The sequence below is a fragment of the Aulonocara stuartgranti genome (assembly GCF_965226115.1).
Source record: "Aulonocara stuartgranti genome assembly, chromosome: 9".
Classification (NCBI taxonomy): domain Eukaryota; kingdom Metazoa; phylum Chordata; class Actinopteri; order Cichliformes; family Cichlidae; genus Aulonocara; species Aulonocara stuartgranti.
The window spans coordinates 12,333,241-12,349,220 of NC_138960.1; the positions used below are offsets into that span (position 1 = coordinate 12,333,241).

The 15,980-nt window shown below is 41.3% G+C and overlaps 2 protein-coding genes across 2 annotated transcripts in view; one reads left to right on the forward strand and one right to left on the reverse strand.

Annotated features, from left to right (window-relative positions):
• Positions 1-1,613, reverse strand: part of LOC309714513 (receptor activity-modifying protein 3) — a 39,331-nt gene extending 37,718 nt beyond the window's left edge. Inside the window, exon 1 of the mRNA XM_082547029.1 lies at positions 1,453-1,613. The gene's annotated coding sequence lies outside the window, so the exon portion shown is untranslated. The remainder of the gene's footprint in view (positions 1-1,452) is intronic.
• On the forward strand, positions 1,421-15,941 carry LOC309714512 (uncharacterized protein). The gene is made up of 6 exons (XM_082547027.1): positions 1,421-1,488; positions 1,610-1,723; positions 6,264-6,382; positions 6,501-6,630; positions 9,240-9,285; positions 10,020-15,941. Exons 2-6 carry the CDS (start codon positions 1,611-1,613, stop codon positions 15,153-15,155), a joined length of 5,544 nt encoding a protein of 1,847 aa, XP_082403153.1. The 5' UTR covers positions 1,421-1,488; position 1,610; the 3' UTR covers positions 15,156-15,941.
• Positions 15,942-15,980: the final 39 nt, after the last annotated feature.

Genomic DNA, 15,980 nt, shown 5'->3' on the forward strand with positions numbered 1-15,980 from the left:
GTGGTGAGATTTTTCACATTGCACCTTTAATTTATAGTGAAACTGGTTCTACTCTGTTGAGGTTTTAGCCCACTAACCAGACCTTTTGCAGCTTATTTTCATATTTTGCTTTTGGTTTTACGTTGATTGACACCAGTAAATTTACATTTTTACTTTGATCCTTGTACAAACAACAACCTCCTGCATTCCTTCTCACATGGGCAACAAAATGTTGCAACAATAGTGTGGCAGAGCAGGAAGATGGTGCTGTTATCCATGCAGAAACTGTTTCTGGCAGTTGGTGTGAAAGCTGTGAGCCTGAAAGGACGAACAATGAATCAACAAAAAACCAGAAAAGCCACATGTGAAATGATTTTGCAAAGAAATAGAAAGAGAAAACTGTTGAGTGAGAGAACAAATAACCCAGAACACCTCTTTGGAAAAACCCAAGGACTGACTGCAACAGGAAAATGACTGCAATACTATTTTTCAAAGAAATTGAAAGAATAAACCTAAGTGTGTGTTTTTGTATCATAAATAACCTCAAATGGAGAGTTAGGCATTGTTTGGCACTGATCCGATATCAAGTGAATACAAGGCCAGAATTCTCAGAGATACCAAATCCTTTACCCTATAAAGCCTGCTCATATAGGGGAGAGCAATGTGTCAGGATTTGTGAGATGAATCATCATCAGTTTGCAAATTTCTGAACACATTTTACCGACCACAAAATCACTGTTGCTTTTACTTCTCACAACAATTAGTTAACCACACCTTTTAGCTTTTCATGCATTTTGAAACTTGTTAATTAAATGTGCTATAGGCTATAAATACAATAGACGTGACATCACACAATAGTGTCTGTTTGAAGTATATTTTCTTCATTTCCAAAAAAAACCTATTTAATGTAACACAGTTCAGTGGGCTACATACTGGGTTTAGAAACAATGAATCAATCCTATCTGATACCAATACCAGGTTAGTAACAATGCTGTCATATCTGGATCAATCTGCTCCACCTCTACCACATAGCACAAGGTCTGCAGAATGCAGTTTGGGCATGGGGGGCTCCACCTTAGATTAGTTTGAAGACATTTTTATGGACATTTGTAATGTTAGGCCAATTAAGCAGGATTATGACTTTCAAGTAAAAATTAAATTTTGCCAACTGTACTGTAATCCAATTTTTCTACTGTACACTCTTTTTCTGATCAGCTATTCAGATTTCTCTTTCTTCTTTGTACTGTCACCCCATTACAAAATAATCCTGCAAACGCCCCTGACAGAGGGCCTTGTAAAAGTACTTTCCTTCTTTGTTCAAAGGTGTGCCTCCAGGGCATGCTGCCAGGAAGCATTAATGGCAGTTTTTTCCTCAAAGTGACCAGAGAAGGAAATGATCCAAGTGGGTGACGTTTCTAGATAAGAGCCTCAGCAGCAGGTCTGTTTGCCCGGGCTCATTTGCCCGCCGCTCACCTGTTCGTCACGGGAAGAGTTGACCTTTAACCAGCAGTGAGTGGTTCTCCCGGTCACGGGTACCTGGGCTGTTCTCATGGGAAATTTGGACTAAATTTTTAAGATGTTCTCTAAATCTAGTCTGAATGCTGAAGGCTTACTTAACCGGTTAAAATAGGATGTCAACAAGTGACGCAGGAGAGCTCAGAGTTGTAGGAGGAGAGACAGCTACGCCTCTGTACGGGACACCACCAGCGGCAGCAGCAACAAGGACACGGGCTACAACTGCAAGGTAGGTGGAAAGCTCCCGAAAGTCAACTTTACCAACCACCCTGTGTTTATCTAGTATTTATGAGGCTTTTAAAACGACATGTTAGCCGCTCCTGTATGCCGTGTTAGCCTCGTTTTGCCTTTTTAACTGCGAAGCGAGAGGAAAGAGAAGCCTCCGTGCCAAACCGCGTTTAAAAAACATCTATTTTTACAGAAGCAGCGGTGTGCTTGAAACGCACAAACACCTCACAGCCGAGAGAAACGTTGTGAACATTTATCACATTATTGCATCGTATTCGGCACTGAGATATTTCACTCGTTTCGCCATTTATACGTGGTTTACAGCTGCTTCGCGCCCACCTGCTGCTTTAAACAGAGTAAAGAGGCGGGTGGAACTTTTTGAAGAGAAGTAATATCAGTGATTATTGTGTGTTATGTGCTGTTCTGTATAAATGACGACTTCATATTGATGTAACGACCGTGTAAAGCTCCGTTGGGGTGGTTGGATGCAGGGCGTTAGAGTTTTGAACAGGATTTGGTTGGTGACACGCTCTTTTTCTTACTCATGAAACGTCACGACTGGGCTCAAGCATATTTCTAGAGTGCAGAATGTAATGAAAGGAGCTTTTGAGCATAGGATTTATGCTTCTTCCTTTTTTACTGAATGCACTTGTGAATTCACTGCGCTATCAAGCTGAGCTGCCTTTTATATCGTGTGTGGGTGCATGCCTTTGTCATTGACTAAACTAAACCACACACTGTGGCATCATCAGTGTTGTACTTCTGTGCAGCTCAGCTTCTCAGTCTTAACAGGCGAGCTCATACATGCACACCCAGGCCCAGAGTTCACTCTGAGGCACACACACTCCTGCTGCCTGTGCATGTCCACGGCTCTGCCTCTGTTTATCTCCACATCCTCCTGCTAATTCCTCCTAAGTCTATCCACTCTGTTCCTACCTATGGGCTGAAAAATAAACAACACCACTGGAAATCTGACAGGGACTCGAGGCGTGGCAGCAAAAGAACAAGTCTCACTTTGTCTCGGCCAACTTTGCATGCAGGCAAAGTGATTAAGTTGTCTTTAGGTGAACCTGAAATAAAAGTTTGAGGTGTAAATCATTTGCCGGAGTTGGAGCATCACATGTGATTGTCAGTGCTGAGTTCACACCCACACTTGGATCCTTGCGGTTATGTAAGTGTTAGTTGGCAGATATGGACACACACCCACAGCAAAGCTGACCTAAAGTGAAGGGAACACACCAACATAATTTTACGAGCGTCTCTGTGCACAACACTGTGGCTCAAAGAGTCTCTCACGGATTACAATTGCATTACTCATCAGCTCGCAAAGCCATCAAAACAAACAGAGTCCCAATTCACAGCACGGGGTAGCACAAGCATTGTGCATCTGCAGACAGGGGATCAGAGGTCGCTGATGCCTACACATGAGGTTATAGATTTATTATTTCATGCATTTACACGGTCATCCTGGACAGTTTATAACAACTCAGCTAAACTGAAAAAGAAATTGCTAATTTGTCTTCTTGTTAGCAAAAAAAAATACACCATCTGTAAGTTGAATAAGCAATTTGAATAATTGCAATTGAAAATAACTTCAGTTATTCAACATGGATTCAAATCCATCTGGTTTTTAACCAGAGCATGCTACCAAGATTTAGTTCAGTAAAGACGTTTTCAAGTCATATTTTCAAAAGTACCAATACTAAGCATTTGGCATTTCTTCCATCTTGAGTTGTTCACATTTGGAGCGTTTCGTGGCTGAACAAAACTACCCAGTGACAGCTGGGGATGTGTGAAGACTTGCCACAGTTTTTTTTTAATTATTCAAAGACAATAACGTAGGAATGCACAAATTGTGAAATTCTGAGGCAGTACGTGTTTTTTGTAGGACAGCCAATATCTGACGCCAATAGCAATAATTTTTCCAGTCATTTAATTTTGTGAAAAACGAAGAAATAAATTGTAAAAAAATAAAATAAAATTCACAGCTGAAATACAAGTCGAGATGATTGGGATTTCTGAATAGGACGCCTCAGGGATGCCTCGTAGGTGAGGTATTTCAGCATGTCTTAACACATATTCTTGTATCAATCAGCAGCCGGACCGATTTTAGCCAGAACTGATATCCAGGACGCGCTCAATTAACAGAGGAAATAACTACCTTAGTATTGAGCTATTACATGTCAGCAATTCCATCTACTGAAAGGGAACAGTGAAAATTTAGCCCGTGACAACGCCATGTCTAACCCTACTGTATCCCTGGCTAATCAAATTATGCAGTTTATGTTTTTGTTGAATTTATTGAATTGTTCTCCTAAGTCAGGGGTGTCAAACACAAGGCCCAGGGACCAAGCAATGACTCCAATTTGTCCCACAGAAAAGCTTTAAAAACATTTCTGTTATTTATTTATTTACATTGGGTTAAAAAAAACATTTTCAGTGATTCACAAACATTTTCTTTAATAATTATATATATTTTATTATAATTATAATTGCAATTTTATACATTTGTTTACGATTTAAGCACCAAAGATGCTGACAGATTTCTTTCATTTATTGCATCACCATTTCTCAAAATTGTATTTATTTTTCCTATATTATCTTGTGTTTTCTATTTTAATATAAAGGACCTTGGTGTAACTGTTGCTGTGAATAATTTGTGAATAAGTCCGACCCATTTAAGATCAATGTAGGGTGTATGTGATGATGAGTTTGATGTCCTTGTCCTAACTCTTGGCCATCAGGGAACAAACAAAATATCCATTCAAAGTGGCACCAAAGTCCACGTACATCATTTTTCAGTTTGTTTCAGTTAATGGAGCTACGTGGTGGTAGCGGTCTGGAGGCACCGCAGTGCTCAATCGATTTCATGATTACTTCAGCAGTTTGTGTGACTGCAGCCGTCAGGCTGTACCTTCGTCCTCAGGTGGACAAATCAGCACATGTTTATGTAACCACGGAGCTAGTGATGCAGATAATGATTAAAAGAAAAGCCATATACCTTTCACTAGTCACATAAATTAAAAATATACTTTCTGAATTGGGTCTTGTGCTTGTGATCACTAATCACAGACCTGTCACTTATCAACCAGGGCTCTTACAGGTTGATAAGCACTGACAGAGCCGTGATGTGGGAAGAGTTCTGCAGCTGGTTGGGGTTCACTGAAGGTGTGTTATCTTTGGCTCTGAAATGCTGTAGAAGAGCGCGAAGATCTCCTTCCCTGCCTTCCTCTTTTCTCTCCGCTCCTCTCTCATGTCATGTCGTGGCAGGCTTTTATAATCGCCTCCCAGCACTCTAATGAGGCCAATGAGTGGCCCCTGAAGGCAAGGTGGATAGTGAGAGCTACAGCTTTCTATGATGTGCCATGTTATTACAAAAAAAAAAATCAAAGGGCTTCATTTTGTGATCACAAAAAGCACCACAGGTTAGATAAAGACTCCTAAGCAACAATTTCCATCCACTTCCAAACTGCTGAATGCAATAAAAATAGAGAAAGTGATCCCAGAATGTCCTGTAAGAGATAATTGTTGCCATTTCGTTTGTTCTGTTTACCGAACAAAGGTTGCAGCGACACGTACATTTCTGTTTCAGTAACCGCCTCATCTTTGTTCTGGTGTCATCATCGTGATCGGTAGTTGGCACGCCAGCGTGGGTTCAGCGTTGGGTTGCGGCAGTAAATGTGCATATGCATGTTTGAGTGAGTGGGTGTGTTAGCTCTGTACCCTGGTTGTAACAGAAAGTGTGGAACGAGATGCCGAATAGTTATATAACCACTGCTTATCGGTCCAGCACTGCCGGAATGATGAGATGAGAGAAGCACGGCTGCTTGAATTTCCTTCAGTTCTCAGTTTGATTTCATGCTGCGGAAACTAGATTACAGCGGACCAAACAATAATAATAATACGGCTCTTTTTCAGTTTTAGACTTTTGAGTGGACAGGAAAAGATGTTGTAGATGGAACTACACACCGACAGTGACGATCTCTTTTTGCGTAAAAAAAATAAAGGACATAATTTGCATTTGGAAATAGGTGATAAATCATCATTGGAATGCTAAGCAAATCGCAAATTGTTAAAAAAATTGCAGTAATATCATAAAGTTGGTAAAAATATTGCAGTATTACTGTGTCTGGTGATGCTGCTTTTAGTCATCATCATACTAAAGGGGGGAATCACATCGCTTCTTTATTTTTGAGTATGTACGTAGTTTTAGGGTTTTGTGTGAAATCCAGTTTAGGATAAATTCTTCTTAACTTCCTGTGACTGCTGGTGGGTAGATATGAAACCACTGATGGAGCTGTTGAAAAAAAGTACGTAGTTATCTTTATCTTTTTTTGAAGGAGAACAAGGAAGGCTGTGTTTCTGCAGAGCCCGTTCTCGGTGTGACAGAGATGAACAGACATTATTACTAAAAAATGTTTCAAAGTGTTGAGTTTGCGCAGAGAGAAAATGCTCAACGCAAAAATTGAATAATCGAGTTCAAGTTTAGTTATTTTGCATCAAGTTTTTATTTGTTCATTTACTTATTTATTTATTTTTAGAGAACAACAAGATGAAACATTTGGTGAAACATTCAAGCAGGAGGAACGCCATGGTGACAAACGCCCAGCTGAGCAGTTCTCTCACCAATCAGCAATCACACAGAAGGAAACACACAAAGGTGAAACGTGCATCTGACATTTAAGCTATAGCTCTTAAAAAGTTGAGTCAAGAATCTCTTCTGTTTTGGGTTTCAGCTGTAAACACCTCATAATCACTGAATTCTGAATGTGTTGCAGCACTAAGAAAGGACCAAACTTCTTCCTGTGGTGATGCAGATATCCAGTTCCAGCAGTCCAGCTTCACCTCCTGCCACGTCCTCAGACTCTCCACTAATCCAGGCATAAAACACAGCAAGAGTTTATACAGGTAAGCAAGGGAAGGGATACATTTACTGACTGGCCTTGATTACTGATTCATTTAGACACTTTGTTTCTGGAGCACACGTCAGTGAACAGTCTGTTCTGCTCTGGCATTCAGGACAGCATCCCATAATCATGTTACTCCCCATCTGTCTGTATGATAGGGCTGCAACAATTTGTCACTATAATTGATGACGTCGGTTATAAAAATTAATCTGGACAAAATCTTATTGTCGACACATCATACACAAATACCTTCTAAATGTGTTTTTGTAACGAGCTCCCTGGAGCTATGACATCAACTATGAATGGTTCAGCTTTAGAGAGCTAATTTAGTGTGTCGCATTTATACCTTGTTTATGTAAATGATTGTACAGTAGTGTTTATGTTAGCCTACCTGTCAGAAACTTCCCATGGATGATGCTTGCCACGTGAACACAGTTTTTCAGTTTTGTTAGCTAATGAGTGAAATGTGATAGTAAAGCATTAAACAGGATTAGCTACTCTGCCTCCTAGTTTGTTTGTTTGTTTTCTCAAATTAAAATGAGCATTTATTCTGGATAGTAAACCTTTTCCATCTAACATTAGGTTGCTAATCTGTGGGTTGGACCGTATCAGTAATTAATTATACATATAATCAGTAAAGAGTATAAATGGCTTCGAATACTACACAATCTGAGACACTATGCTATCTAACCAAATTATTAGTTATTATTAATTAGTGATTTCTAATTCTGTATTGTTCTGTTTTACTAGTATTAAGCAAAGGTGTATAGATGAGTTTGTCCTGTAAAGCGGCTCACTGCACCTCTGGCTGAAGTCTTGACAGAGAGCATCTTTAGCATGATTAGCATGGGACGAGACAACAGGGTGACCTCACAGGTGGACAGACTTGAGCAGGTGAGGTACTAGAACCTAGAACAGGAGGTTTGTCAACATGAAGGGGAGAAAAGAGTTATTGAAATAATCATTGACTAATCAAAGAAAAATTAGCAGATTAGTTGACTACCAAAATAATCTTTAGTTGCAGCCCCTACTGTATGACATTAACAAGTGTGGAAAACTAGTGTAGAAACCACAATCTTCAAGCTCATACACAGCCCTGCATCCTATTGTAGATTTATTATGTGAAAAGTGCAGCTGCACAAGAATTTAAACAGTATTGTGATGGATAGTTGCTTTGCAACGTGGAAACATTTTTTTTACTTAAGTAAAAGCTATATAACTTGATCTATAATGCAATATTACACAAATTACACAAATATAGATTTCCTGTAAATACTTAAATGAAGCAAAAGTTTTTAAGGGAGGGACGAGTGCCACCCTATTTTAGACACACCCATGGGCGGAGCCTTCAGAGTTTGAAATGACTGAGACATATCAGAGAACCCTGGGATTTGATTCCTTGTGTGTTTTGAGGTGTACTGAACTGATCTTCCCTACATTTTTTTCCAAGTGTGTCTCCTAATAAGCGGTAAATCTACATCTCACAAACTGTTTCTGAGGTCTGCAAAGAGGAACGCCGGCCACTGATCACATTTTAATCACTCGATTTACAACATCCTGTCAATCAGTAAACGAGCTGTGTCTGCATTCTTTAGTCTGAGACAAAGGACCTGGAAGAGTCAAGTGTTTGCATAAACGCGGACGTACGCTTAATAAAGTGTGTTAGCTTATGTCTCAGTAGTACGAATGCATTGTTTTTCTTGTTTTAAAATATTTTAAACAGTGTTTCCTCTGGAATTCGGAAGAAGAGAAGATGTGTAGCTCTTGCAATCCTATGTGTGGAAGTCTGTATTTACATTCTCAAAGTCAATGTGACATGTTTTATTAATCATCTACCTGTGGTTTCATTTGTTATACAGAGAAACTTCCTTAAATCAGTCATGCAGGAGAATCTGAGGTTATTTTAGGTGAAACTTGTTGCCTTGGTTTTGCCTCAGGAAAATATTTACCTTTTCTATAGTTTAATCTAACATTATATAATAACTGCTTATAACATTGTGTCAGAGGTTTTTATTAGAATAAGATAAGCCTGTCAGCAGAGGTCTCAGATCAAACACGCTTTATTGGTTATGTCAAAGCCACACCTGCGTTCATGTCAGTCCAACATGGCCTTATATAGACAACTTGTGTGTGAACTGTACTTGTACAACGTGTTCCACATCAATTTAAAAAAGTAAGTAAGTGTTTGCATGATTGCTTAGTAGGTGTGACTTTAGTTTACATCTGCCGGTGAGAAAGTTGTGTTTAGAGACGGTGATTGATGTGAGGAATGCGAACGTTCCCGTCGATCGGCATTGCTGTGGCAAATTCTAGATTTAATCCCTCTAATGTTTCATTCAAAACAGTTGGACCATCTGACATTCAGAAATGAGACTTGTAGCAGAAATTAAGAAAAATTAAGTTTACACTGCACATTCACCACTAACAAAATCAAAGATTGCCCCAGTTGTGTGTGTCTTTGTATGCAACAAAATTTGCACTGCAACACTAAAAAAGTGCATTATTTTAGAAAGTTGTGACAATGTCTCAGTTTCCTTTTTCACAGAACTGTCGCAGCTGCAGCATGCACCCAGAAATCTAATACACTGTGTCTTCTCTTTGTATCAACAGATTGATTGAACCACAGCGATTTGAGATCAAGGACAGCAGTTTTCAGGTAAAGACTACAGTCTAATAGAATCAAGCACATTACACACACGCACAGTGTAAACCTGATATAGACCAAATGTGAAATTGCAAACTTTGCTCCCACTGATCCAGAATCCAGAATCTAATCAAAAGTACAGATCAGAAGTTTAAAGTGTTTAAAAATCTTTGAAAAGTCACATAAAGCAATGGTGACACCATGTTAAAAATATGGTTTTAGATTCATTGTTATTTTAACAGTTATAAGTGACAGGGTGTGTTTGTGTTCCTTGTGAGTGTGTTTCCCTGCTAATCTTTCATGTCTTTCAAGATAACCTGTTTGTCAAGGATCTCTTAAATAACTACTGCATGGGAACAGACACTCAAGAAAAGCTTGGGCCTCAGTGCAGGCAATTTAAAATTCTGAAAAGCCGCTACCATTGATCACTAGCTGTCAAAGTTAGAAAGCTTTTTACATTCCTGTGCACAGAATTTGCATTGGTATAATATGATAAGCCCAAATTTAATGTGAATATGAAAATCATTGGACTTTAATGATACAGCTAGGCAAATGCAAATATATGTTATTGAATATTCTAGTATGGGTCATAGGAATTGTTTTGTAGAACTTTTTTTATTTATATTATAAATATTATAAAGTTTAAAGTATTAAGATTTTAATTGTTGGTGATGGCAGGTGTTCAGAAAATTGTAATTTAGTATGCAAAAAGTGGGTCCTGTCAGTAAAAGTTTTTATTTTAACAGATTAATGGAAGAACGTCTGCATCACAAACCTCTATAGAGGCACCCAGCATCTATCGATTGTCAGAGGTAATACCATTTCCAGCCAAGGAGAAAGACAAGGTCATCACTGCTGATTGCAATGAACTGGAGATTACCAGGGACTTGAGCAGAACTCAGGCTTGTTCAAATAGTGACTTTGGGACACATAAGCTTAATGCCTTGCACAGACTTCCATTTGGATCACAACCAAGGACTTACACTGGATCTCTAACTCGAGCTGAGTCAGAGGGAAATATACAGGACCGTACAAAAGGCCTTGCAGACCGTCTTCAGGAATTATCTGACCCGCCCAGAACTATGTTGTCTTCCTCCATGGTCACGGTTCTCGCTCCTCACTGGAGTGGCCGACTGCGACGTTCCAAAAGATTTGATGGAACCGGCAGCTCTGAAGCCCAGGGAAATACGCAAGATGTGACAGGTGCTGCAGCAAACCGTGGTTTTCAGCAGACTCGAAGCCAACATGGTGTGGAGAGGGGGTTTACAGGTGGACTGGGAACCCAACTGAGGCCCCCATTTTCAGATCTCAGGAGGAACACAGTGGACTGGTCAACTAAAAGTGATCCTTTGAGCTTGGAATCTAAAAGGGAAATGATTAAAACTGTTTCTTTGGACGTGAACTCTGGAAGGATGGACAATAGAAAAATAGACAGAGGTTCTTTAAGCGCTTTAGCTACCAGTGCCTCTGTATCGCAGAGCCAAAATGAACAAAGGCAAAATCCACAAACTGTCCATCAAGGCGGACACTCATCTTCAAGCTCCAAACCAACAACCAGCAACGTACTTCTTTCTTTAAGGAGAGGCAACATCGGTGGCAAGAATCTCTCACAGAGCTTTCTCAATAATAATGAACAAGAGAGGCCAAAGCCGCTCCTCTCTCCATCATCTATTTCTTACAGGACAACTGAAACTAGCCCTGTCCTTTCCCCATCACCCTCCAGCCTGAGAGAGCAGAGCACCTCTGACAGGTTCATCTTTGCACCTTTACCAGTGGACAAAAATGCAGACGGCAAACCCTTTGTCCAACAGTCTCAGACAATAAATAGGATTCAGTCCAGTCTCACATCCTCACAGACATTTTTAGGTAAAGGACCATCAGAAAGTCAACAGAACTACAGGGACAGAAGTAAAACTCTATTTTCAGAGACCCCAGTCTCCTTGTCCAGACAGCCCCCATTTGACTCTTCTGCCCAAGTGAAAACCCAGTCCTTTCCTAAAAGGACCACGCTGAAACAAACTTCCTGGTGGAAGCAAGTTACCCAGGAAAGCAGTTTCCCTTTCACCCCAAAAGACACAACCAACAACAAAGACAAGCCAAACACAACCTTAATTCCACCCTCCAATAATAATAGTGACATGACATCTCCAAGTCAGCCTGATAACAAAAGCAGGGGTAGTCCGGTCAACAACAACAGAGACAACAATAACACAGCAGAGTCAGTTTGCACAGGTAATATGAACCTTTTTATGAGGGCACAGGGAGGAACTCACCATCTCGGACAAAGAAATGCTGGGAATTCACCTGACTGTGATTTGCACAGGTCTGTCAAGGACCAGTATAGCTCAAATGTAAACAACAGAGAATACCCAAAGCCGCACAGTGTGCCAGATGTTTTGTCTAGTTCTAAAATTAGCAGAGCTACAGCACAAACAACACTGTGTCAACCTAAAGATCCAGGCAAATATGATTTAACCGATAGTTCATATACAGCAAATATGTCTGAGTTACCATCTGCTTTGCAAAATCCCAGGAGCTCAGATACACCCACAGAGAGCAGCAGCAAGTACAAAAATAATTATTTCCCACCAAAACCCAACAACACCCCCATGCCTCCTCACAGCATAGACTCACACAGGTTTATCAGCACACCGCTCTCTCTTGATATCACCAGTACTGTCAATGGTAAAGTTCATACATGTCAAAATGCCTCTGGTCCCCAAACCTCAAAAATGAAAAGTAGTCCTTCCTACCATTCTCAGTCTGTTCCTTCTCAGACCAATATTCATACCTCGGCATATGCAACCTCCACTGGCTCTTTGTCCCAGAAAACAAAATTTACCAACATTTCCTCTGCCACACCTCTTGGATTTGAAAGAAGTTATGCTTCCATTCCTAAACCTTTCCACCCTAAAAGTATGTCCAGTCTGATTTCCACAGTCGGTTCTGTCTCCAAAAAAGACTATAGCGCCACTGCTTCCAACTCTTCTTCCTCTGCCACTGGCAGCCACCCTGTAGCCACCACTGCCTCAAGTTCTTCCCCTCTCAGTCCTGCTGTCACCTCTGCCGTTACCTCTCCTACCTCTGCCACTGTCTCCACTCTCCTAACGCCTCCTGCAACCCCAGTTATTACCAACTCCACTTCAGAAACTTCAAGCCCTAAAAAAGAGGGGAAATATTCCAGCAGCTTAGAGAAAGAGCCAAAGAAACTTGAGAAAAAGAAAGTGAGAAGAGTGACATGGGATGACTCAGTGGATCTGCAACAGTCAGAGTCCATCGCTGTGGAGAAGCCAGAGTCGTCAGAAGTCCAAGCGACCCCTCAAGCTACATCTAAGCACATGCGAAATGCTCCATCCATCTTCTCCTTTCTGAGATTGAGCAGTTCAACAAGTTCTTCTGTTTGTCCCCCTAAACCCAAGACCTCCAGCATTGAGGTGGAAAAACCAGGAAAGTATAGATCCTTATCATCTGACTCGGCTGATTTAGCATTCAGGGAGTTTGAGCGAAGCAAGCAAAGAGCTGGTGATACTATGATTTTTTACCAGGGAAGACAGGACTTGCCCACACCAAGGCATGAAAGGACACTATCAGTGGAATCTGGCACAGTTCAGTGCCGTACTTCAGCTCCTCTCTCCCTCCCTCCTGACTTTTCAAGTGGCTATAAGGTTCGTTATAGCTCTCCTCCTTACTCCACGCTCATGTCCGCAAGGATGACACAAGGGGAGACAAAGACGAGAACGACCAGACCAACCCTCTTCTCACAACCCTCCCAGTCAAATTACACCCCACATCTCTCTGTAAATACTGACCCAGTTTCAGTCATGACCTTATCCACATCCAAACCTCCTATGTCACCTCCTAGACCCTCCCTTTCCTTGTCCTTACCCTTCCAAAAGAAACCTCCCAAACAAGAAAGTCCAAATGTTGAGGTTTCAGAAGCTGATCGAGCAAGCAACAATAACAGCGGAGATAAAGGCCAAGAGCGAAAGCTATTACTTGTAGACAACAGAATTCACATCAGACCTCCTTCCCTGCAAGGTGATAAGGCAGACGGCTCCACATATGTAACTGAGACACTGGTTTACAGCCTTAAATCCAAAGTAGATGCATCAACAGCCGCAAAAAACACCACACCTAATGCTTTACAGCATACCAATAACACGCCGGTTTCCATGGAGACCAAATTTAGTCAACAGTCCCTGACAGGGCAGAGTATAGGAGCAGCAGGTGAACCATGTCGTCATTCAGGTCAGAGCTCCAACAGCAGCAGCTCAACAGAGAGTCAGTCCCGGGAGACAGAAGACTCCAGCAAAAGCATGAAGGAGACTATAATGGGGAAAAGCAGGTTTTTCTCAGTGGACGTTAATAATGAACAAAACACAAAGAGAAGCCGATTTGCACTGAAGAAGAGCGTCAGTACACCAAACTCCAGTTTGACAAGGTCAGAGTCAGACAGGGCCAAGAGTAACAACAAAGTAGACCAAGTCTTTAGCAAACTAAAGCAAAAATTAAGCACAAGATGGTCAACCTCACAAGCACCTTCTGTTAGCGGATCGAGCGATGTGAGTGTTGAGAGTAGCAAAATTCCAGAGGAAACAGTGCCAGAGAAAGTAATGGTGCTGAACGACAATCAGGAAACAGAGGCTTCGAACAGGTGGACGCAAGATAGATACATTCTGATACCGTCCTCGGCTGCTGGAAACACAAAAGTTGGAAATCAGCATTCCAGCTGGACCGAAAAATCATCTCTAGAAACAGACCGTGACATGCAAAATGCTTGTGCAGAACAAATTTCTGAAAAGAAAGGCCCAGTTTATCTGACGGTCCACGGTCCAACAGTTGACCAGTTAGACCTTGAACAAGACCAAGTAGATTATAAAGCAACAAGCCTCTCTTCCAGAGATCCAAGTCCCAGTAGAAGTCCAGCTTTTCCAGCTTCATTCAGGAGATCCACACCTAGTCCCAGGAGTCCATTCTCTCCCTTCTCCTCTCTTTCACCAATGTCCCCATTTTCCTCGTCTGATGTAACAGACGACAGCGTCTTCTACAGCCCAAAGCTGCATCGCCGCAGAGAATGCTCCTCTCCGTGCGAGCACGGAGAAGGGATCAGCTTGGGAGTTCCGAGAAAAAGCCGGGCATCCGTAGGTCCTCCATGTGTGAGCCCAGGACATGACAAGGAAAACTTGGCATCCTCTTATGCAGACTTAAAGTATGGCATTGAGCCTGGGAAGTCCTTTTCTGTGAGTTCTGTTCTCTCCAGTCGACCCTCTGGACCGGGACGTATTTCCACAGGATCCAGATTCATGAGTGTGGGTGACCTCTCTCAGTCTGCCTTTTCTTGTGGAGGTAATAGTGGAGATTTGGATCAGTGGTCTGTCAAATCCGATTGGAGCACAGTGTATGACTTTCAGGCTTCTGAAGATGGTCGAAAATCATATTTCCCAAGTGATCCTGGTAAAATGCGATCAAGATCTTTGCCTCGATCGCTGACCAGGTGCTTGGCAAACTGGAGCTCTGGAGACTCTCCTCAACATGTAAATGCTACAGCTTCCAAGCCTGCTCACCTCCGGAGTCCAAACATGAACATTTGCCAGTTTGTGTGGGATGCAGAGGCCCCACCCACTCCTCCTCCAACACCTCCTCTGTCACCAGTGTCCAGGCGCATGTCCAAAGCACCCAGCCTTTCCTCTCCGACCTTTCCTAGCTCGCCAGGAGTACTACATCCAGGGGACAGCCAGTCCAGGGGGCATTTGCCCTCCAGAGGTTATGTATCCAGCCTCAGCACCTTTGATGAGTCATCAGACAGCAGCTCGGACACAACAACTGATGACGAATACTACTTAGAAACAGATGATGAGGGAGAAAAAGAGACAGAACTGTAAAAGAACAAGTGCTTTAAAAATGCAAGTTTCTGAAACATCCATGAGGGAGGGGATAAAGGAGGTGCTGTAATCTTTTGGTGTGTAATGACATCTGCATCTCTCCTGCTTTTGTTTTTTTGTTTTGTGTTTTTTCACTCTGTTGAGACCTGAGCTCAGTCGGGACACCAGGTATCCTGCATGATTTGGTTTTCGGAAGTGGTTGTTGTGGTCAGGGTAAAAATATACACAATACAAGTAAGCATGGATTATCAGCATAAGTTTAAATACGTTTTAAGTATGTACCATATGTTGTATTTGAATGCAGACCTGTAATTCCTGGATAACAAATAGACATTTATAGTTTGAGTGTCGCATGGCATTAGTGGGGTATATGCTGTATCTTTGTAGTTGTTTCAAAGAACAAACTACTCTGTAAGCTTAGGCTTTTTGCACAAGTCTTTAGGTTTGCATTTCATCCTAGTAGGTAGCAATAAGTACTGAGGTAACGTGGATAAATGTGCTGTCATATGATATTCCATCATCTCTGTTCTGCTATGTTTAAGAAATGAAATTAGTTTTTGGTAAATGTTCTAATCGTAAAGCTGATATTTTCTTAGCACTTGTTTTGTTTTTCAAAACAGGAAGAGTTTTGATTTTTTTTGTACTTAGGGATGAAATATAATCTTGATATGATTAACATTTGTTTTCACCCTTATAAAGTGCTCTATACGGTGCCTGCTCTTATTTGCACAGTGATAAATTCTTAATATATCTATTTTATAAATAAATGTAATATTTCTAACAAGACCTGATGTTTTGGGGATTTCTCATCACCTTGGTTACACT